We start from the raw sequence: 22,681 nt of genomic DNA on the forward strand, positions 1-22,681 counted from the left end.
ACACGGTGACCATTGACGAACCCATCCTCACAGCGTTACCAGTCAATTCTAAAAACGAAGGATTCCGAAAAAGACACCAAGCTATTGCTGACAGTAAGAAAATCAGTTTGCTGGATCGTTTACATCTGGATTTGTTTCAACAAGATCGATTTCTACCTAATGGAGTGGACGTCCGTTTGCGATTTAATCGAGCTAGACCTGCTTTCTACATGATGATCAAAGGAGGAAGTACAGGAAAAGTGAAAATTTTGAGTATGGTCTTGTGGGTGAGAAAAGTCAAACCCACACCAGTCATGATGAATGCCATTAATCAGAGTTTGAATACCCACAGAGCCAAATATCCCTTGAGAAGAGTGGAAGTGAAAACCTTTACCATCCCCACAGGAACTCAGTCTAAGATTACGGATCATCTGTTTCAAGGCCAGATGCCTAAACGTCTCATTTTAGGCTTTGTGGAGAATGCAGCCTTTAACGGAGATAAAACTAAAAATCCCTTTCATTTCCAAAACTTTGGGATCAAGAAATTAGATGTCAGTATCAACGGAGAGACCATGAGTACTCGTTGTTTTGAGCCTCATTTCAACGACAATTTATATCTCAGATCTTATCTCAGTCTGTATCAAGCCCTGGGAAAATTAGGAGAAGATTGGGCTCCAGACATCACCTTAGAAGAGTATAAAAGCGGGTACACTCTATGGGGCTGGGATTTCACTAAAGATCAAGAGGCGCAATCGGATAAATTCCACATCATACACTGCTTGAAAATTTAGCTTTACAAAAATTTATTGCAGGAGTAAATGAGCTTAAAGGTTGTCAGAAAATCAAGGTTACCTTTACCTAAACTTTACTTAAATTAAAGAAGTAAAGGTTATCTTTAAGTACTTTTACACTAACTTAAACCTTAAAAGATCACCTTTAAATTTCTTTACTTAAAACAAATGATTAAAGATCATCTTTTATGCTTTACTTTAAATAAAATATGAACTTTATGTTCCTTTAATTCAAACAAAAGTTTCAAAGGTGACCATTCTTGCTTTAAGTATGTAAATTTTAACTTTAATTGGTTTTCAAATTTCTCATGTAATCTTTTAACGAAAGTAAAGATAAAGTTAACTTAAATTTTTAAAACCTTAAGCTCATTTACAACTGCAGTAAAGTTTTGAAGATGACCGCTAATAGATGCAACAAGGACAGAAAAGCATACTTTACAATAATTATGATCTGTCAATTACGTAACACCAACTCGTAAACCCTTGTTAGTCTTAACAAGAAAATTGTTTTACCTACTATTTCATATGGATACATATGCAAACTAGCTTTCGTCATAAGAAAATGAAATACATGCTACCCATATTAAATTTTTTTCATCTTGTTTGGCCTCTTTTTTTAAGTCGGTATATATAATTGAAGTTGAATTTTGATTTAATAATTTTATTTATGAAGAATAACCCATGATTTCAAGCAAATCTAAGATTCTAGAAAAATTCAGTTCTTTCTATACAATTTCATTTCACAATCCTGAAAACTTTAAAACAACTCACAAGATTAATACAGTGGACCCTCATTTATCCGGACGCTTTGGTTCCCAGTTAATTTGTCCGGATATGTGAAGCATCCGGATATCTGAATCAACAGTTAAACAAGACAAAATAACATTTAAAAATTTCGTTCCGATGAAAAATCGTCCGGATACTGAAGCATCCGGATATCTGGCGTCCGGATATCTGAAGGTCCACTGTACTTTTATTCAAAAAATAACATTTCAAATAAATTAATACACGGTAATGTACTAATTTTCTTACAAATAACGAATTCAATGGCAATAATTATTCATAAACTCTCACATAATAAAATACTTTTGCTACAGTAATACAGAACAAAAACAATGATTTATAAAAATATAATATGCTACTGTATCCTCCCTAAATTGTATTTTGCGATATAAAAAAATTGTGCATAAACTTCATTGATCAATGTATGTTTTAAAAATGTCGTCTTATGTGTCCGGCTTCACAAATACTGTATGTGCCTGACTTCACAAGCTTTTGTTTTGTATGGACTGTAATGATCAATGTGTGTTTTTAAATATGTCGCCTTATGTGTCCGGCTTCACAAATACTGTATGTGCCCGACTTCACAAATTATTGTTTTGAATGGACTGTCGTGATCAATGTGTGTTTTTAAATATGTCGCCTTATGTGTCCAGCTTCACAAATACTGTATGTGCCCGACTTCACAAGTTTTTGTTGTGTATGGAATTTAATGATCAATGTGTTTTTGTAAAGATGTAGACTTGTTTGTCTGGCTTCTGCTTTATACAGCAAAAAATAAGTGCTCCAAAAAAAATTTATGCAAAACCAATTCAAAAACTAGGAGTTTTCAAAAAATCATTGAAAAAGAAAAAAATCATTCTAGTTAAGCAAAAAGAAGACATTTTTTCTGCCTAAAAACTAAGAAATCTAATAAAAATATGTACATAAAAGAAAGTCTTCCTATACATAGCAAATTTTAATTACAAAAACCTTTCACGGGGTATAACAACAATGGTATTAATCCCTTGCAATTTCTCAAACGCATATACAAATTTGGATTTTATTCTCTGAATGGGAATAAAACTAGCAGGGCCTTCAATATCATACAAATCGGCCTTCCAAACTTCAACTGGTTTACCAAAATAATGTCTCAAAGTTTCATTCACTTTGCAAAACCATTTAACCCTTGCAAGGCAATGGACATGTGATTTACCTTCAATGAGAATATTATGCAAAATTATTTTCTCAACTTGACCAGGCCTAGGTTTAAGATCCATGTTCTCAAATGAAGATATCTGTCCATTCTCGCCATACCAGTGAGCAATTATCATAGAGGATCGATTGCTTCTACCTCGTTTGGTTCCAATAATATTTCCAAATACATTGATACTTTCTGTGGAACGAAAAGTATTACACACATCAATGTTTTCTATCAATACATTTGGATATAAAACTTTGTAAAAATGTTTCAAATATGAAAAATCTATTTCATTCAAAAAACAATTTTTCAAAGAGGAATGAGAAAAAGCAGAATTTATCACATCTAATGTCCAATCACACATGCTCACTTCAACATTTCTAGAGGACATTTTTGACAAATTGACATTTTGACACAAATTCATCTCAGCAAGTGTGCCTCTATCTTTACTATCAATCATAGAAACAATTCTTTCAAATTCTGGCCCAAAATCTTGGCCAGTACTTTCTTTACAGTCAATATCAACAACATGCACAGTTTTCAAAAATTTTCGCATGAGTTGCAGTTCAACAAATCTGTTTTTTGTAGGAAATGCGCCCAAAATTCCATTTTCTCTCTCAAAACTAAATAACCAGAATGCATACACAGGACCAAAATCATACAGGCATTTGTCCAAATGAGCATGTAAATGTATATTTGGTGTAATGACCTCAAAACTAAATGCTCTTTCAACAGTTTCACAAAAAGAAATCAACAATAAATGTGCAACTTTTACATGGTTTTTTGTCAATGATCTTGAACATAAAAATTTACATGCAAGAACAAATTTTCTCCAGTAATCAAAATGATCTTCAGGAAGAAGATCTTTGAGTGCATACACTGAAAACATTATTGTCCAGTTTTTCCACTGGTCAGCATTGAATGAACCATAGCTAGATGCAAATTTTTGGGGTAACTTTCCTATATCTGATGGACAATACACACCCGAAATCTTATCTTGTACTTTTTCAAAATGATCGGGCAAAAGTATTTTTTTGTCTTTCCATAGGGTCATCATACGTTTTGCTGTTCCCAAAAATGAATTATGCATTGGGTCAATGATTGTCATACGAATAGGATCAAAGTATTCTAGTTCTAAGAGTACAGAATATCTAACTCCATATTTTTTTTCTAGCTCCTCTCTTTTTGTTTTGGTTTTTGACTTCATAATTTCCTTCACCATCTTCATATGAGAATCTTTATCCCGTTCAACCCATTCCTTCATATTAAACCCCCCATAATTTTTCTGACCAATTAGTCCTTCAAATCGCTTCATGCATTTGTTACATCCGATAGTAGCAGAATGACCTAAAAAGCCACAAAGCTTTCTGCTTGCTGGGACATCACAACCCACACACAGAAGTGCCAACCTAAACCTAACAGGATCTGAAGGAGATGTATAACTATCTAAATAGAAACCCTCCCATGCTTCCTGCAATTCTTCTACAAGGGGTTGTAAAAATGTATTTGTTGGGGGTTCAGTTTTACAGTCAGGTATTAGTCCTACCAAAATAATGTTGTTATGCCCCCCTTCGAAGAAGGGAGGGCATATTGCTTTGCTGCTGTCCTGCTGTCCGTCGGTCTGTCGGTCGGTCGGTCTGTCGGTCCATTTAGTTTCCGTTCATTTTCTTCACAACCGTTGCACATACTGAAATGAAATTTGGTATATAGGTTTATCAGGTAAATATCTAGGTCAAGTTCTGTTTTGGGTATGATCGCGCCATTTTTGTTAGAGTTATGCCCCTTGGACTCGGAAAAATTCCACTTATTTGTAGTTTCCGTTCATTTTCTTTGCAGAGGTTGCACATATTGAAATGAAATTTAGTATACAGATATATCAGATAAATATCTAGGTCAAGTTCTGTTTTGGGTACGATCGCATCCTTTTTGTTAGAGTTATGCCCCTTGGACTCAGAAAAATTCCACTTATTTGCAGTTTCCGTTCATTTTCTTTGCAGAGGTTGCACATATTAAAATGAAATTTAGTATACAGATATATCAGATAAATATCTAGATCAAGTTCTGTTTTGGGTAAGATTGCATTCTTTTTGTTAGAGTTATGCCCCTTGGACTTAGAAAAATTCCACTTATTTGCAGTTTCCGTTCATTTTCTTTGCAGAGGTTGCACATATTGAAATGAAATTTTGTATACAGATATATCAGATAAAAATCTAGGTCAAGTTCTGTTTTGGGTACCATTGCATCCTTTTTATTAGAGTTATGCCCCTTGGACTTAGAAAAATTCCACTTAATTGTTGTTTCCATTCATTTTTTTTTTTTTGCAGAGGTTGCACATATTGAAATGAAATTTTTAGTATACAGATTTTTCAGCTGAATATCTAGGTCAAGAAATGTTTTAGGTAGGATCGCACCATTTCAGACAGAGTTATGCCCTTTTGGACTTAGAAAAATTCTAATTTGGGGGGAGGGGGCATAAGTGTTTTACAAACATCTCTTGTTTCTTTTGAATCTTTCTTCTCGTGGCAAATTTAAAATTGACAAATATATGGCACTTACTGAGTAATTTGAATATTTAAAAGGTTGAAACCAATCAACATTTAACATAAGTCCAAAATTATTAGGTTCTGTAAAAAAAATTATACTTCAAACCATTGAATTCTTTCCAAATATTTCCATCATAAACATCACTTAACACATTTTCAGAAAAAAATTGATGACGCCACTTTTCACACAAGTTTTCAAAACCTCTCTTCTTTACAAGCCTATGAATACTGTCTTTAACACTTTTAAAACAGTATGTTTTTTTAGCAACAAAAGTCATCTTTCCATTTACTGTGACAGATTTAAGAAGAATTTCTCCACAGGGTTTTCTGAAATTGGCTAATTTATGATTTGGCTGGACAACATTGCTACACTTTTTTGACACATTTTCACCCTCAATAATTTGTAAACACTGAGAAAAATCATACAAAGAAAAACATTTTGGACATACAACATATTTCTTGAAATTGTCTTTCTCAAATCGTACTGAACTATTTGCCTGATACAGTGTTGATGGAAAGCTTTTGTAAAGAGCAGCAATAAATGATGAAGAAAATGATCCAAGATAAAAAATTGATTTGATCAGCACGATAATGAATGATAAGGCCATATCTGAAATGAAAAAAACTGCCTGCCACCTAAACAATAATTTTAAAATAATTTGTATATATTCATGGTTTTTATCTGTTTCTGTTGGCATCTCAGATTCCCCTTCACTGTCCTGCATAAACAGTTCAACCAGTTCTTCGTCATCTATATCCGTGCCTTCTTCAGAGTCTGTAAGAACCTCGTCCGGAACGTTGTCCGATTCAAATGTATCATCAGCCTCCAGTACCTTTTCAGTCGAAGTAGATGGCATTGTTGAAGTAGATGGCATTTCTTCAGCCATTGGTTCATGAACTTGTTCATAATCTCTGGCGTCCCCCACATTTGTAGAATTACTATCTTTACACAAATGTCTTTTAAAATATCTGTTCGAAAATTCCTCCTTGCATTTTGTGCAATATTTTCTTTTCCTCTTGTATTGATCCATGATAGGACTGCAAACAAAGGATAAGGTACTTTCACTAATTTGATTAAATACTCAATATTCATAAAAATAAATGTAAACCAGAAGTCTCTGTTGAGACTGTAGCTCTACTGGTTTGTACTTATCAAAAACCATTGCACTATTTTATGTATCTTTGTGTAGTCTACTTGTGTGCCAACTTATTTTGAAATCAAACTAAAACTGTAGAAGGAGTAGCGTTTTAGAGGAATTTCACAGAAAATTCTATTTTTAGTAACCATGGCAACACCGTTCATCTAAATCAAAAACCGATGCACTATTCTATGTATATTAGTGTAGTCTACTTGTGTGCCAAGTTATATTGAAATCAGACCAAAACTGTAGAAGGAATAGCGTTTTTAAGGAATTTCACAGAAAATTCTATTTTTAGTAACCATGGCAACATCCTTCATCGAAATCAAAAACTGATGCACTATTCTATGTATCTTAGTGTAGTCTACTTGTGTGCCAAGTTATATTGAAATCAGACCAAAACTGTAGAAGAAGTAGCGTTTTTAAGGAATTTCACAGAAAATTCTATTTTTAGTAACTATGGCCACACGTTCATCGGAATTAAAAACTGATGCACTATTCTATGTATCTTAGTGTAGTCTACTTGTGTGCCAAGTAATATTGAATTCAGACAAAAATTGTACGAGGAGTAGCGTTTTGAAAAATTGTTTACAGACAGACGGACAGACAGACAGACAGACAGACGGACGACGGACGCATTACTATCGCATAAGCTCTTCTGGTCTCTGATCAGTAGAGCTAAAAATAAAAGACAAATTATTAATATTATATAGAAATTACCATGATATAACATTTAAATGTCATGATGTGATAAATATCTGCTTTATTTCTGAATATTTTTTAAACATTATTTCTGATTTAATTCTTGTCCAACAAGAGTTATTTCAACTTGTTTGTAAAACACTTATGCACCCCCCCACAAAAAAATTGGAAATTTAAATTAACTTAGTAAATTTACTACCTAAGTCAAAGGGGCAAATCTCTGTCAAATAGGGCTAGGTCATATTTACCCAAAACAGAAATTGACTTAGATATTCTTATGATAAATCTGTATACCAAATTTCATTTCATTATGTACAACGGTTTCAAGGAAAATGAACAGAAACTGCAAATAATTGGAATTTTTCTGAGTCTAAGGGGCATAACTCTGTCAAAAATGGTGCGATCGTACCCAAAACAGTACTTGACCTAGATATTAATGTGATATATTATCTGCATACCAAATTTCATTTCAGTATGTGCAACAGTTGTGAATTAAATGAATGGAAACTAAGTGGACTGACAGACCAACAGACAGCAGCAAAGCAATATACCCTCGCGTCTTCAAAGGGGGGGGGGGCATAAATATAGTAAAAAGGAAACTTTTCGGTCAATGAAATAACTTTCATCATCTAATTAACAAACTATTTTGTCCAGGAACCTTTTGATGTGCTAGAATAAAAGTACTTTATCATTTTTAGAGTGCATTAATTGATCCAAAAAACTGGATCACATGGTCACATGTCAGATTGTATGAAATATACAGTAAAATTGATTGAATAACAGTTGGGTATATCATAAAATTAAGTCTGCATGATGTAATAAAATACATATTTTTGCTTACCAAATCCTTATTCACCTGTCTTGACAACGGACATCCCACAAAATTTCTTCAACTTATTCCTTGTCACAATGTAAGATGTAAAGTCTTTCATGAGGGGGTCATCAAATAAATCCGTTGAAGATGAAGCAGTTGGTGTTGCTTTGGAATCTTTAACTTGTGGATTTGTGACTGTGGAAATAGAAAGAAATATTTAAATGTGTTTATAATACATCTTCATGTTACAATGTACATGTCTACATGTAAACTGATATACCGGGGTAACTTATTTGCTCTTTCTGTCATTCTTACAAGCAGTCATTTTTTTTAAAGGTACTACATATGTTCATGGCATGAACCACATTCAATGAAGAGGCCATTTGAACATGTTGAAGTGTCACACATGTAATTTTGCTTTGTATACCGGTATATGTATTTGTAAAATCCAAAATTAAATTCATATCACTTTTTAAGAAATATTTTATTTGAAAATTATCAAATACTGTATAGATGTGCATCTACAGTGCTCCACACTGTAGATGCACATCTATATTTGATAATTTTTAAATAAAATATTTCTTAAAAAGTGATATGAATTTAATTTTGGATTTTACAAATAGATATATGAAATATATTTCATTCTACTTAGTGACATAGATTAAAACAACACACATGCATATCACACCTTTCTTTTGTTCCTTTTTCTTTCATATTTCGCAGCGAAAGTTCCTAGAGAATCATCAGATGATGATGGATCCTCTACATTTTGTGACACAGAAGATTGTTTCTTCAGTTCTTGTCTTCTTTTTCGTTTCAGATCTCTCCTTCTTCTTGATCTCCTCTTCACTTGTGTTATCTTCTCGTTTGCAGAGTCTTTACTATCCATAAATCTGCAAGATATATCATTTGCAATTAATATGACACACCTCAGTTGCATTTGGGGTAATTCCTATTTAAGGACGCGCTAAACACTACACAGTAAAGGACTCAACTTATTGGGTAGATTTATGTAGTTAGAGTGATCTGCCCTTAAATGTATGATTGATGAAGTTTTTATTTATCATTGATTACATAATTTATAATAAAAATATATTAAGCATTATATAAGACAAAGAGTAAGAAATTTAATACATGTATTTTCATTAATTTTCCCAAAATAAGTAAACAACAGCGGTTTTTGCTCACAAATATAAGTCTATTCTGTATTGTCTTTGAACATTTATCCTGCACAAATAAGGCACGCATCCTTTGTTCTAAATGAATGATAAAGTCTCAATATGCATACATTTAAATGATATATTTTTCTCCGAGTCCAAAAAAGAAGTTTCTGTTAGTGTTTAGAGCTTGCTTAAGGAATACATTAACATTATGTTCACAATTACTTAGACTAAATGTATGTATACTAATAGGCCAAATTTATAATCATAGCAATGTCACATTTCTGTTGATATGGCAGATGAGTCTTTATTGTGTAAAACAACAAGATATCTAAACATGCAGTCTTAAATTCAGTCGCATGTATCAATTATTCTTATAATAAGTAATTTAGGACAAATGATACATGCATTAGCAAAAATATGGATACCTTGATAGGTATATATTTTTTTTAACAATTTGATTGTAATTATTGCATATAATACTGTAATAAATTTCTAAAATATACAGAAATTGTAAAATTTCTATAATGTTCAAACTCCAACCTTTCTTAAACCATTCTTATATAAATCTATTGCACAGCTTTTTGCCCCATGGCCATTAATTTCCATTTTTGTGAAATTTTGAATGAAAATAGTTTTAGTTACTTATTTCACAAACAATAGTTTTCTTTTTTTTTTTTTGTATCATCTTTACTCAAACTGTACTGTAATTGACATTAACATATGCATAAAAAAATAGAATATGAAAAAAAGAAACAGGGGCCTAGTAATGGGCTGGTATATTTTAATAAATGTTCTCATTGTTCCGCATAGAGTCAGGCAGTTTAACCATAGCCCCCCCCCCCCTCCCTACCCCCATCACACACATACTTTCACTTGTATCTTCACACTACTTTATGTTAATAAATTTACGAATATATACATGTAACGTGTAATACAACTAATACAAAAATAAATGAATTTTAAAATATGTGATCAGTATATATTTCATTTACACAAATTAACTCTGAAAAATATTAAAGTTCATGCAGAGTTAAAATTACCTGCACTTGTTCTGCTTTAACTAAGAAATAATTTACCTTAACATTTTTTTCTTTCTAAAAATAACTTAACTAGTCTACTAGGCAGTATTTATACTAAATTTTAGCACTTTGACATCAGCGAAAAGCAAATGTTTTTCTTTCTGAATCTCCTTCTACTAGGGCTGTCACGGGTACCTGAAATGACCCGGAACCGTGGAACAATTAATTCGGGTCGGGTACGGTTCCGTTTTTCGGAATTTGGTTCGGTTCTGATTTGTATAATAGAGTAGATTTTACTATAATCAAAGTACTGAGAGTACTGATAGGCGGAAGCATGTTTGCAAGTTCTCATGTGCAAAACTTTAATGACACATATTTGAAGCATAATCTTTTTAAAAGGGGGGGGGGTGATAAATAATTTGGATTGTAGTATTGAAACCAAGGAACAAGAATAAACAATATGTCTCGCTTTTGATGCGGATACATGAGAATAAGTCACGTCAATAGCAATATGAACATTTTAACATTTATTATATCCCCGCTTGAAAAGTGGGAGGGTATACTGTAATCGGTATGACTATGTCCGTCCATACGTATGTCTAGCTGTCCGTTCGTCCGTCTGTTACGCTTTGGGGTACTCATATCTTATCCGCAATTCCTCTTATACCACTGAGTAAAATTTAATGAAACCTTCACAGAATCTTTATTACATATTGCCATTGTGCACCTCCTCTTTTACTTTTTGATCCGACACATATTTTGGGTTTCTCGGTCACAGCAAAACAATGGACTTTTCCATTATAATCATATGGGAGGCGGGGGTATCATTTAGTGAGTTCATTGCTCACAGTACCTCTAGTTTTTTGTCAAGTATAACAAGTTAAAATTGAAATGCAAGTTGCAATACATAAAATTTGTAAGATATGGTTTTGGGGAACAAGAAATGGAAAATTCCAAAATTTCACACAAAAATGAGAACTAATGAGTAATAAAAAACAATAAATATCACAACTGCTTTTTGGTTTTGTATGTGTACATGTATTAAGTTTTAGTACCAATGAAACAAAGTCTTGTTATAAAACAGCAAATTATATAAGGAATGCAACATACACAGAAGACCTTACATAGATTTACAATGTGCTTGTGGTTCTATGAATTGTTTTCATTCAATACATGTATGGCCCAGGTAGAACAAATCACACAAGTCTCTAATGCTGGTGACAGGTGAGCCCTGTGTCATGATGTCCACAATAAATGGAATATTTTTTCAGGAGAGCTTCTACCATGACAGGCCCTTGAATGCCAGACAGTTTTATTTTTATTCCTGTGGTAAATTTGTCTTAAATGATTGTATTAAAATATTGGTACATACATCCCAATTTCAGTGGTGATTTCTTTTCTGGAGATTATATACACGATTCCCTTCACAACTGTCTCTTGGCAGAATTTTCTACAAAGTGTATAATTGAAAAAAAATTAAGAATATCTCACAATGTTTATTTAACAAAAATTATTTCACATGATGTATCTGACTTTCAATAAATGAAATCAAGGACTTCAAATAACCTTTTATGATATACCGGGTATTTTAATATATTTTCTAGGGAAGTTAACTTTACCGGGTACTCCATCCAAGGTCCAAGTATCGAATACTAAAAAGAGGTACTCGTTTACTCAGATGTATATTATTTCTTATTTCAAGGTACACATTTTTATCGGAAAGTTATCAATTATAACTAAAACATGCAAATGGTAATTAGCATGTCTTCATCTACACCTAGCTGTAAAACACCCGTTGTCGCCTTGATCTACATTCATTCATTCAGTGAAATCTGACATGCAAAGAAATTAATGCCACTATACCCACTTCAAGAGTGAAGTGGGTATATAGAAATAACAAAAGATTCAAAACTGCTGAAAGTGAACTTGTGTAGTAAGTTTAGTGTAAATATACTGGAAACAACCAACAAATGAAATAATATAAGACAGCGATCCTGACCAACAACATCCGTCCCCTCTCTTTCGCTAGTTATATAACCTACATGTGTACACAGCAGTTTTTCAAATAGATCCAATTAAAACAACCTTTTGTAATTTTGGGTGTATTGTGCATTTGTGTTTTATTTGATAACTAATTTTAGTACCAAAAATTATTTCCAATGGAATTGATAATTATTTGTACATGTAATGAAAAAGTCAGATATCGAGTAAGTTATTATTAAACATGTTAAATATTGACCGATTTGACTTCTCTAATATTTTTTTGTATTTGTTTTCTCTTTCAAAAGCCTACTATTATAAGTAATCATGTATTTGCATGTATTTAAAAAAAAGGAAAAGAAAATAATTCAACAAAAATAAGAAAAGTCAAAATATACTTTCAAAAATAGTATTCGGTTCAGTTTTGCCATCATAACAAGAAGATTTGTTATGCTATAAAAAAATATGTATCATAAGTTATGAAGAATTTTTCCACTTATCTAGAAATATAATAAATTGATGTACTCACCTTCAGAAAAGTGTTTCTGGTTGTGCTGAGTTGAGTTTTCTTCTGCCATTTAGAGGTGGCAAGGGGCAAATCCACAATGCAATCTTAATTATATCCCCTTTCTGTTAGCTGCCTTCGTAGCAAGGACACATCTATACAAACCACAATGTAGTTCTTATGCTTGCGTCTTAAGTTTAGACTTAATTTCTGTCCAGATTTTACAGTTTTGGCCCATCCTTCAACATACATGTATTAACATTAAATGAGAAAGGATATATAAATGTATACACAAACTCGGCATGATAATTCCTCAAATAATTTCTCCCAGGCATGTAATCATGGTAATTATAGAGTACCAGTTCGTTCGATAAGACCCGACCATAACAGCTATCATATTACAATATCTAAAGCATGCCTGCATAGGGAGGCGACATTTTCAGGTTAAAACAATCAAAGATAAGGGTGACAATAGAAGATATGCTAATCACGCAGCGTGAGTTACCTTGTTTGTTTTGAAGAGAAGGCCTGTCACTTCCAGTCATTTGTGCTCCACGTGGGTTTGTTGACAATAATTTCACGCTGAATCGTCTATATGTTAGATTATTACGCGAATGTAGTACACAATTGATAAAAGGAGTTACATACCTCTTTTCTCCTATTTTATACAAGATTATTGAAAAGATAAGTTCCTCGGTAGCTATGTACCTGTCATTAATTCTTAAACATAATTACCTACTTGAATTATTTTATCCCTCGTAGTATTTTTAAAGATCGCTTCAGTACCCCGTGCTAATCAAATGTTGAACCCGATTTGTTTATGTTTTAGACATACAGAGTTGTCGTTCGTTCTTCTCTCAAACATGAAACGTATCAGCAGTACTAAAGTAACTATTCGTTCTATTATTAGGCTATTATTTTTATTGGACTTTTTTACATTAATCAAAATAATAAATTGTTAAAATAAATTTGCCATAACACACGCTTTTTGATATGATAATAATGATAAAGATTGGAAAGGGGGTCGAATATGATTAAGCGGGTTGTATGCCCTTAGTTTAAGATACATCCGTTTGGAGTACCATGAAGCGGGGCAAACATCTTGAGAGGTCGAAAGGTCAACAAAGCAGGCAAAAGTAAAAGGCGGCTTCCGCCTAAAAATGGCATCAAAAACGAGACATTTGTTAGTACGTTGTCATTATAAGGTGATTTAAATAATTTGGTACAATTGTTGACTATTCAGGAGGCTACTTTAAACTAGTAATAATGTTGCTATTTCTAAGATTAAATGAAAATATTCTTTTTGTTGTTGAAAATAATACAAATCATGAGCTTTTTATTCCATTAACTACCTGAAATCGAACCTAAAACTAGAGGTACTGTGAGCGATGAGCTCACTAAATGATACCCCCCCCCCCTCCCATATGGTCAAAACTGGTGAAAAAGTCCATGTTTTCCTGTGGCCGGGAAACCCAAAATATGTGTCGGATCAAAAAGTAAAATAGGAGGTGCACAATGGCAATATGTAATAAAGATTCTGTGAAAGTTTCATAAAAATTCATTCAGTGGTATGAGAGGAATTGCGGATAAGAGATGGGTACCCCAAAGCGTAACAGACGGACGGACAGACGTACAGACGGACGGAATTAACGATTACTATATACCCTCCCCCTTTTCAAGCGGGGGGTATAAAAATCAGAACCGACCCAACCCGAAAAATTTTGGAACCATGACAGCCCTACCTTCTACATTAAGAATGATACCCCCTCCCCCTTTTTAATGTTGTTTTTATGTTGATAAGCATTTCTCTAAGGTATTGAATTACAATTACATTTGATGCCCCACCCCCCTTCCCCCCTCTAAATAATTTGCTCATGCATAATCCAATTACAACACACACACACACACACACACACACACACACACACACACACACACACACACACACACACACACACACACACACACACACACACACACACACACACACACACACACACACACACACACACACACACACACACACACACACACACACACACACACACACACACACACACACACACACACACACACACACACACACACACACACACACACACACACACACACACACACACACACACACACACACACACACACACACACACACACACACACACACACACACACACACACACACACACACACACACACACACACACACACACACACACACACACACACACACACACACACACACACACACACACACACACACACACACACACACACACACACACACACGCAGACACACACACACACACACACACACACACACACACATCTGTCATTTTCTCAGTTTTATTAAAGAGCTCTCCTGACTTTTTATGATAAAGCTTGTTTTAAATTATCCTTAATTTTGTGATATGGCAAAGGCATTTTCTTCATGGTCTTCGAGAATATACTGTTACAGTACCATTTTTATCAAAAATTAAATTTCTGTACATTGCAATTTTAATCTTTTCATTCAGCTCTTCATTTAATCATGTTCCAAGTTTTAAATGTACATGTACAAGTAAACAATTCCATGGGTTTTCTTATATGTTAAGATAAAAAAATATAAGCAAAAAGTTACATATACCTATAATCAAAGCCCAGGAAATGGATTTTTCAAATTTAGTAGTGACATTTGGTCAATGTATGAATTCATAATTATCTATATTAATCATGCATTACATTTACATGACATTATGACATCTACAATCCTGTTGATTAGCATAGGCAACTAATGGGCCCTTTGACAGGGAAGATAAGAAAGAGTCTTAATACACCCCCTCCTGTGAAAACACCATTATCTTACATCTTAAATAGTGATAACACTGTTTTGTGTATGTGTCAAGTATATGTGTATATGTACATGCCATTAGGTGTCAATTAGGGCCACTGTTACAGATGTACAAACTACATTGTTATCTTTATGACAGATCCACTAATGGATCAAGACCCCAAGAGTTCTTACCATCAAAAAGGTTTTTTTTGCATAATTTATTTGTCAACCAGCAGGGTGTTGTTAAAGCATCAGCAGTGTTTTTCCTGAGAACCAGCAACAGGCCAAATTGACCATTTAATTGACAATAATGCCACTTTGAAATAAAAATTTGCTGCAAAGTTCACAGAGATTCTGTTCATAAATCTCAACTCCTAGCCTGTTACAACTGATCTTTAACCATTTACTTTGAAATAAATTAAAGGGAAGACACTATCATCATTAAATTTACACAATACTGTCCGAAATCGGAATAAAATTGATGCCTCTTTAAATTGCCTAAAGCATTCAAATGAAATAAAAGAACAATCTATTTACCCTATATGTACATTTAAGTGGGTTATATTCTAAAGTAAGATCTAAGTAAAAATTGAATTAAATATTGATTATTATACGTCTTACTCTACTTTCTAATATGCATAAAAATTAGATCAAGTGGACGTGAATACAGTTTAAATTCTGTCTACTGACTATGCTTTTTCCATTAAAAAATTGTCATCATTATAAATCATTCGATCTAGATAAACAATAATTGCCTGCATTTTATCAAAACCTTTTACATTAGGGAGGATGATTATGTGTTTCATTGGGTAAAGGAAAGGGAGAGGGGATTCAGGTACAACTTTTCTCAACATTTTACAAGCCATTAGGGGTCCTTGTTTTCAGAAGGGGCAGGAAATTTTGGTTATTTAAATAAATATTTGATTTATCTTTTGACTCCTGACATCCCTCCTTTTTTTATCTGTGTATGCCATGAGTTCTGTCAGTACTCAGTACTTTTACCTAGATGAGTTAATGATTGTACAGGTCAAAATATTTGAAGAAAAAAAAATTGAAATTATATCTAATAATAAAAAAAATATCTCAAAATGGCATCCCCACAATCAAAGGTATTTTTTCCCTGATAGTTTTTGATTTTTTTTCCTCCAAATCCTGTAGATATTCAAATAGCACTACAGAGGTAAATACACTTGAAGTGATGAAAACGCAAGCGCATTTTTATTTGCTTTTTTTTTTATATCCAAGTTTTATCTGTATCTTATTTATCAGGCATACCGCGTATACCGGGGGGGGGGGGGGGGCAGCCAAAAAAATTTTCAGTTGGGACATGGGAGCACTAGGCCCTATCCCCTACCAAAGATTCCTTGACAAGCAATGAAAAGGTCATCAAACTATTTTTGTGAGGGGACAACCTACGTTTTCTATAGTTAGTATAATGTATACTAGGCCTATATCGGCAATTTAAGAATACATCTATACTCTTTTGACTTTGAGGGAGGGGAACCCCTGTACCCCCGGTTCCTACGGTCATGTTTTTTCTTACACTTTTTGATTATTTTGTGCAATAGGGCACTAAAATCCTGTGTTAATTTTGAAGCTGTGAAGTTTGTTCTATACATCATGTAATCAAAAAAGTTACATTTAATTATTTTATTGTGAAACCTTGGGAAGTATTCAAGTTGTAAACCAAATCAATGTTATTCCAGAGTGTATAGGTTGAAGGGGTAGGGGGGGGGGCAAAATATTTGACTTTGTCACTAGCGAAGAAAAATAAACTTTGAACAACCTAGACTTGCTAATCTTGGGGCGGGGGGGGGGGTGCATTATTTTGCAAGATCTTATAGTTAATTTGTAGATTGTGCAAATTTGGGAAAAAAATGATTGCCTTTATTCATATTTCTCTGCTAAAATTTCATTCTCCTGCATTTGGAGACCTAACTAAAGGACAAAGTAGTATTAAGAATTTCATGTGCTTATTAAAAAAACACTGAATTTTTCAGGTGTATTGTATGTAGATCATTTAGAATGTTTGTTTTGATTTTTTTTCTACAATATTTAAAAAAAGAGCAAGAAACCCAGTTTTCTATATTAATAATTTCATGCATACTAGTAATAAAAGTCATCAATTTGAAAAAAAGTAGTTTTAACTTTATCATTAATTTTATTACACCTGTAAATGGTCTTCAGAAACATCAGGAGACAACTGTTTCGTCTTCAAGGAAAGCTGCAACAGGAACACTTGTACACAGAGTATGGCCATTGTCTTCATCAGAATCAGATGATGAAGAACAAAGAAACCAAAGACAAAAGGTACATGTAATGTCAAATTTGCTTAAAAAACAAAGACAATGGATTTTTTCTCCACAGATATTTTTGATATGACATACTTTTTAAATATTTCATTTCTTAAGCCCCCCCCCCCTCCTTGTAACTCAGATTCTTTAAACTTTAAAAATGTTGTCTTCTCTTTCAGAAAAAAAAGACATTAAACAAACAGTCATCAGGTGTGAGGAGGTCTCCAAGAAAAGCTGCTAAGAATAGTGATCATCAAAGCCAGCAGCCTTCTGAGTCTGGGTCTGAAAATATTGACTGGCAGCATGATCACCCGGCAAAAAAGGTAAGAGCTCTATTGGTAGCTTGGACTACAACCTGACCTACCCTTGGGCATCATACATATACCCCATTAGGAAAATAAAAACGTGAAAAATAATTCTAGAATCAGTAATGAGTGCAGAAAATTCTGATTTTTTATTTCAAGGATATGGGATAAATACATATATTTTGTCCAACATGCAGTATTTTCAAATCAATTATTTTTCTCCTTTAAAAAAAATGAACCATTTCACCTGGTGGGTTTGGTGCAAATAGAGCTGGGATTCTTTCATATAATTAATAAAATAATTATCTTGTAATCCTTGTATGACATATTCAGGGCTCTCAATTCTTTACAATTGGGGCTGTTTATGGGTCCTATCCCCAAAATACCTTTTTTCCCAGTGGAATGTGTTAATTTTCCCAAAAGTAATTTCTCCTCCTGGATTTGTAATAATTAAGTTTGTTTTTCACATTCCTCTGTATTGCAAAACAATAATTTAGTTGATAATGTTTAAAGATCAGAAACCTAGTTTATCATCATGATCATGTTTATAAACTAGAAAAGCGGTTATCCTCCCACTACAGCAGTAAGAAGATCTCCTAGAAAGCGTGCGAAGGGCGTGAGTACTTCATTGATGCGACAACTTTCCCCATCAGAATCAGATAATTCAGATCACCTCCCAACTTTCCAGACTCAAAAGGTGAGATTTTAAAGTGTGAAATTAAGTCAAGAACATGTATACAAGAAGTAAAAAAGTAGTGTTATACAATATTTATTATATGGCTTGAATTTTATCTATATATTACAATTGAACTGTACAGGTTGGTAGATTTGTTGATGTATTAAATCAATTGTTTGTTTTAGAGAAAAAGATCTACAGAACAGAATAATCCACAAAGAAAGGCTCAGCTAAGTCGATCTGCTGCTTCTCAGGAAACAGTGATGGTAATAACAGAGATAATGATTAATATTTTTATATAAGAGCTATTCAAAATTTACTGCTGAAGGTTATAGAATATGTAAGGGTGCATGACTTTAATATTTCGATTCTTATTATTGTTTAGACACCGGGTAATGCAAGCCAAAGTCAGCCGACCAGTGTATCACTAGGGAGAACACCATCAAACAGTAAGTTAAATTTATTTTGAAACTTAAATTAAATCTCTGAGGATTTTAAATTTCATATGTTTATATAGAAAACTGCAGGGTTGGATAGAAGTTGCTTTACTAAAGGAAATTTTGGTTACAAGGTACCAGTACTTTTTTATGTCCAGTGGAAATATATGCTGCTGTCGATCTATCTTATCTGTCTGTTAGTCCACCAATAGAGTCCCTTCATTTTCTTTGCAGAGAGGATGTACATACTGAATTGAAATTTTATCGCAAGAATATCTAGGTCAAGTTCTGTTTTGGGTACAATCGAGCAATTTTAGAAACAAATCAGTGTCTTGGGTGGGGAGGAGGAGTGTTTCACAAACATATATTCTTTACTATAGCTTTTCACTTAATAATGGATAAGAGCTTTGGGCAATTGCGTTGATAATAAATGTATTATGCAAAGGAAAATTTAACAGTATTTATATACACTTTTTACTTAAACCAGATCATTAACCAATAAAAATATATATTTTCTGAAAAAAAAACACTGTTTTTTAAATATAATCAAATACTTAATGATAAAATTAACTCTTTGAATATTTTTTTTTGGTACATGTTCCTCAAAATTTTCATTTAGGCAGTGGCATGAAGACGCAAATTTCTCAGATACTTGCAAACCAAAATGAAATTCTTCAACAATTGGCCATTATAAAGAAAGATATCCGAGAAGTTAAAGCAGAGATTGAAAAGAAAAAGCAAGAAACTAATGAACCAGTACATGTTCCGGCAAGAATTAGGGTGAGGAATTCTGAATATATATATTTTAAGCTATTTTCCAAATAATTATGTGATACAGAATATTATCATCTACATGTATAATTTTTGTGAAAGTTTAATTTTATTATGTTTTTTTTCTGTTGGTAAAAGAATGGACAGTTTTTCAAATGAGAAAATATGTAACTTAAATTAATGAAATTCTGTTATACATGTATCAATATAATAAAACTGACTCAAATATTTCTGCAGTAAATTAAACAATGCTTTTCATCATTAACATGATTAATGATGTTCACAATCCGTTTTTTTTTTAACGGGGACTTTCTTTATCCCTACAATCTAATAATTATTTGAAAAAACACTAACATGTACATGGAGTTAAAAATTCTTCAACAAATGCATTGCATTAAAATATTTACATGTAAATCATTCATCAATGCAAAATTTGTATTGTGATCATACTGTATTACACCCCTTGCACTCTTAGAATGTTTTCTATTTAGAGTGCAGTGAAGGACTCATATTTAAATGGCCAACAGACAAATTTGAAATGGAACTGCAATAAAAGGTATCTTTGTTTATATACCTGTCCATATAGAATCACAATCACCATGCCTTGTATTCAATCATAGACGCCTACTTCTTTCTGTATTCTATTTTTATTCGTATTAACTCATAAAATGTGACACTAATATATGTGTATATAATATTAATATTTTGCAGATTTATGGATGAAGAAAACTCTGAAATGACAGATTTTATTAGGAAAAGTGTGCAAGGAATCGCTCCAGATGAAAGCGTTGATGTTATAAATGGTACCTAAATAAGAATTGCTACATATTTTCACAATTAAAGGAAGATTCCTGTGATAAAGGCCATCTTTAAAAATTGGTTGCCCTCTTTCGTCTGGCTAAAAATGGCTCGACTCAACTTTTTTGAGCAATTTTAAGTTAATTGAAATCAGAGGCTGCATATTTAATTACATTGAACAATATTTAATATTAACTGTGAAGTTTTTATGTAACAATCAACTGTTTTATTTTTCAGCTGCAATAAAAAGATATTTTACATCGCAAAAGGAAGCAGATAACAGGCAGAAAAAGAACAAAACAGACTTACATAAAAAGAGACAGGCAACTTATGAAAGAAAAAAAGAGGTAAACCTTTTGGATTTTTATGAAGGGTTGTTCATACACGTCACTTAATCCTCGGGCGAATGTAATATTCTTGTCAGGAAAAGAGGAGTTAATTTTACCTCTGCATGCCAGGGTATAGTTTAAAGGGGCATGGACACAGTTTCAGCTAAAATTTTAATTTTTTCCCCCATTTTTACAATTATTTAATTATGGTCTTTCTAATCATTATCAAAAATTTGAACGTCAGTTGTCCAGATATAAGACAGATTTAGAGCTACAAGCTTTTGTTACATAAACAAGGTCTGTGTCATGTTTTTGTTTACACAGGTTAATAAACTAATATATATTTGTTCGAAGTAGTTATTTTCAAATAAAAGTTAATTTTAAATACAATTTGACAGTTACTATATATTCATTTGCTGAATATTTTTTTGTTATAATTTGATACTTTTTATATGTAAACAAAAAACAAGGCACAAGCCTTAAACGTTATGAAGAACTTTAAGTTCTGTATCTTGTTTGTTAATCAACAAATGACGTTCAAATTTTAGCTAGTCAATAGATGATGCCTTAAGTAGGAATTGTGAACACTAAAATTGGTTTAAAAACTTAAGTTGAAATGTATACATGCCCCTTTAAGGCTCACCTTGGCAATTAAAGTTCATTGCAAGTTTTGATAAGGTTATAATATTTCTTAAGGTTAAAAACTTGATGAAAAAAGAGAATTAAGTACCGTAATCCAGAATTGTTATGAATCGTCTCTTGAGAGAATAAAATATTACAGTAGGTAAAAGAATTTCTTTTTAGTGCTCTATACAACCATTTTATTTATTAAAATTGAGAGTTTTGATTTTCTTAAACAGAAATTAAAGAGGAGAGTGTTAGCCATTGAAAAGAAGACAGGATGGTCCCAGGAGAAAAAGGTGAAGGTCAAGTCTTTCCTCCAGTTGCCAAATGCCTACAAATTCATGAGTAGTGACGAGGAGGGAGATGATGGTTTTGTGTCCCATTCATATTCATGGGAAAGTGAAGAACTTAAAAAAATCAAAGAAAGCCTGGACAAGAAATATTTAGATACTTGTCCTCCACGCAGCAAAAGACTTCTGTCAAAGAGAAGCAGGGGGTCAATAAGACAACAAGATCCCCCAAAACTAGCCAGTGATCATGACTGGGTTCTAAACAATGACTCTTAAATTTATGTATGAAAAGCTTTGGTATGTTCAAATGTTAATTGAATACTTGGATTATGTCAAGTGTGTTAATGAGCATTCATTATATTTTTTTTTGTATAAAATTCAATTATGCAGACATGTATATATCTTGATGTTTTTTTTTTTAATACATAAAAATTCATGCTATGTTTGTCTTATAAACATTTATTTAGATTTTATATTGAATACAAATTATTGATCAACATCTATAATAAAAATACTGATTTTTTTAATTTGCAGTTTTTGTAATTTATTGACATCAAATCGCAGGAGGAACTTTCATGAATCCAGATATGAACACAATCTAATCATTAAAAATATAATTTTTGAAAAAGATCAACAAAATTGTAATGAAAATGAGAAATGGGTAGTATAAAGTCAAGGCCCTAAATTTATACACCTTTAATTATAATTAAATTTGATCTTTACTTAAATTTAATTCACCCGGCAAAGACGATC

General features: G+C 32.7%; 2 protein-coding genes and 1 pseudogene across 2 annotated transcripts; 2 read left to right on the plus strand and 1 right to left on the minus strand.

The window, feature by feature from the left end:
• The first annotated feature begins 212 nt into the window (after window positions 1-212).
• On the plus strand, window positions 213-770 carry LOC134278321 (uncharacterized protein F54H12.2-like). The gene has a single exon (XM_062760630.1). The coding sequence runs from the start codon at window positions 213-215 to the stop codon at window positions 768-770; it is 558 nt and encodes a 185-aa protein (XP_062616614.1).
• A 4,318-nt stretch (window positions 771-5,088) lies between these two features.
• On the minus strand, window positions 5,089-6,306 carry LOC134278318 (uncharacterized; annotated as a pseudogene).
• Window positions 6,307-18,563: 12,257 nt separating this feature from the next.
• Window positions 18,564-22,331, plus strand: LOC134278320 (uncharacterized). The gene is made up of 8 exons (XM_062760629.1): window positions 18,564-18,700; window positions 18,865-18,945; window positions 19,065-19,128; window positions 19,736-19,896; window positions 20,379-20,443; window positions 20,599-20,690; window positions 20,923-21,032; window positions 21,875-22,331. The coding sequence occupies exons 1-8, from the start codon at window positions 18,635-18,637 to the stop codon at window positions 22,202-22,204; spliced, it is 969 nt and encodes a 322-aa protein (XP_062616613.1). The 5' UTR covers window positions 18,564-18,634; the 3' UTR covers window positions 22,205-22,331.
• The last annotated feature ends 350 nt before the right edge of the window (window positions 22,332-22,681 follow it).

This window comes from Saccostrea cucullata, unplaced genomic scaffold (assembly GCF_032062105.1).
Source record: "Saccostrea cucullata isolate Sc308-1 unplaced genomic scaffold, CSIRO_AGI_Scuc_v1 ctg16766, whole genome shotgun sequence".
Taxonomy (NCBI): domain Eukaryota; kingdom Metazoa; phylum Mollusca; class Bivalvia; order Ostreida; family Ostreidae; genus Saccostrea; species Saccostrea cuccullata.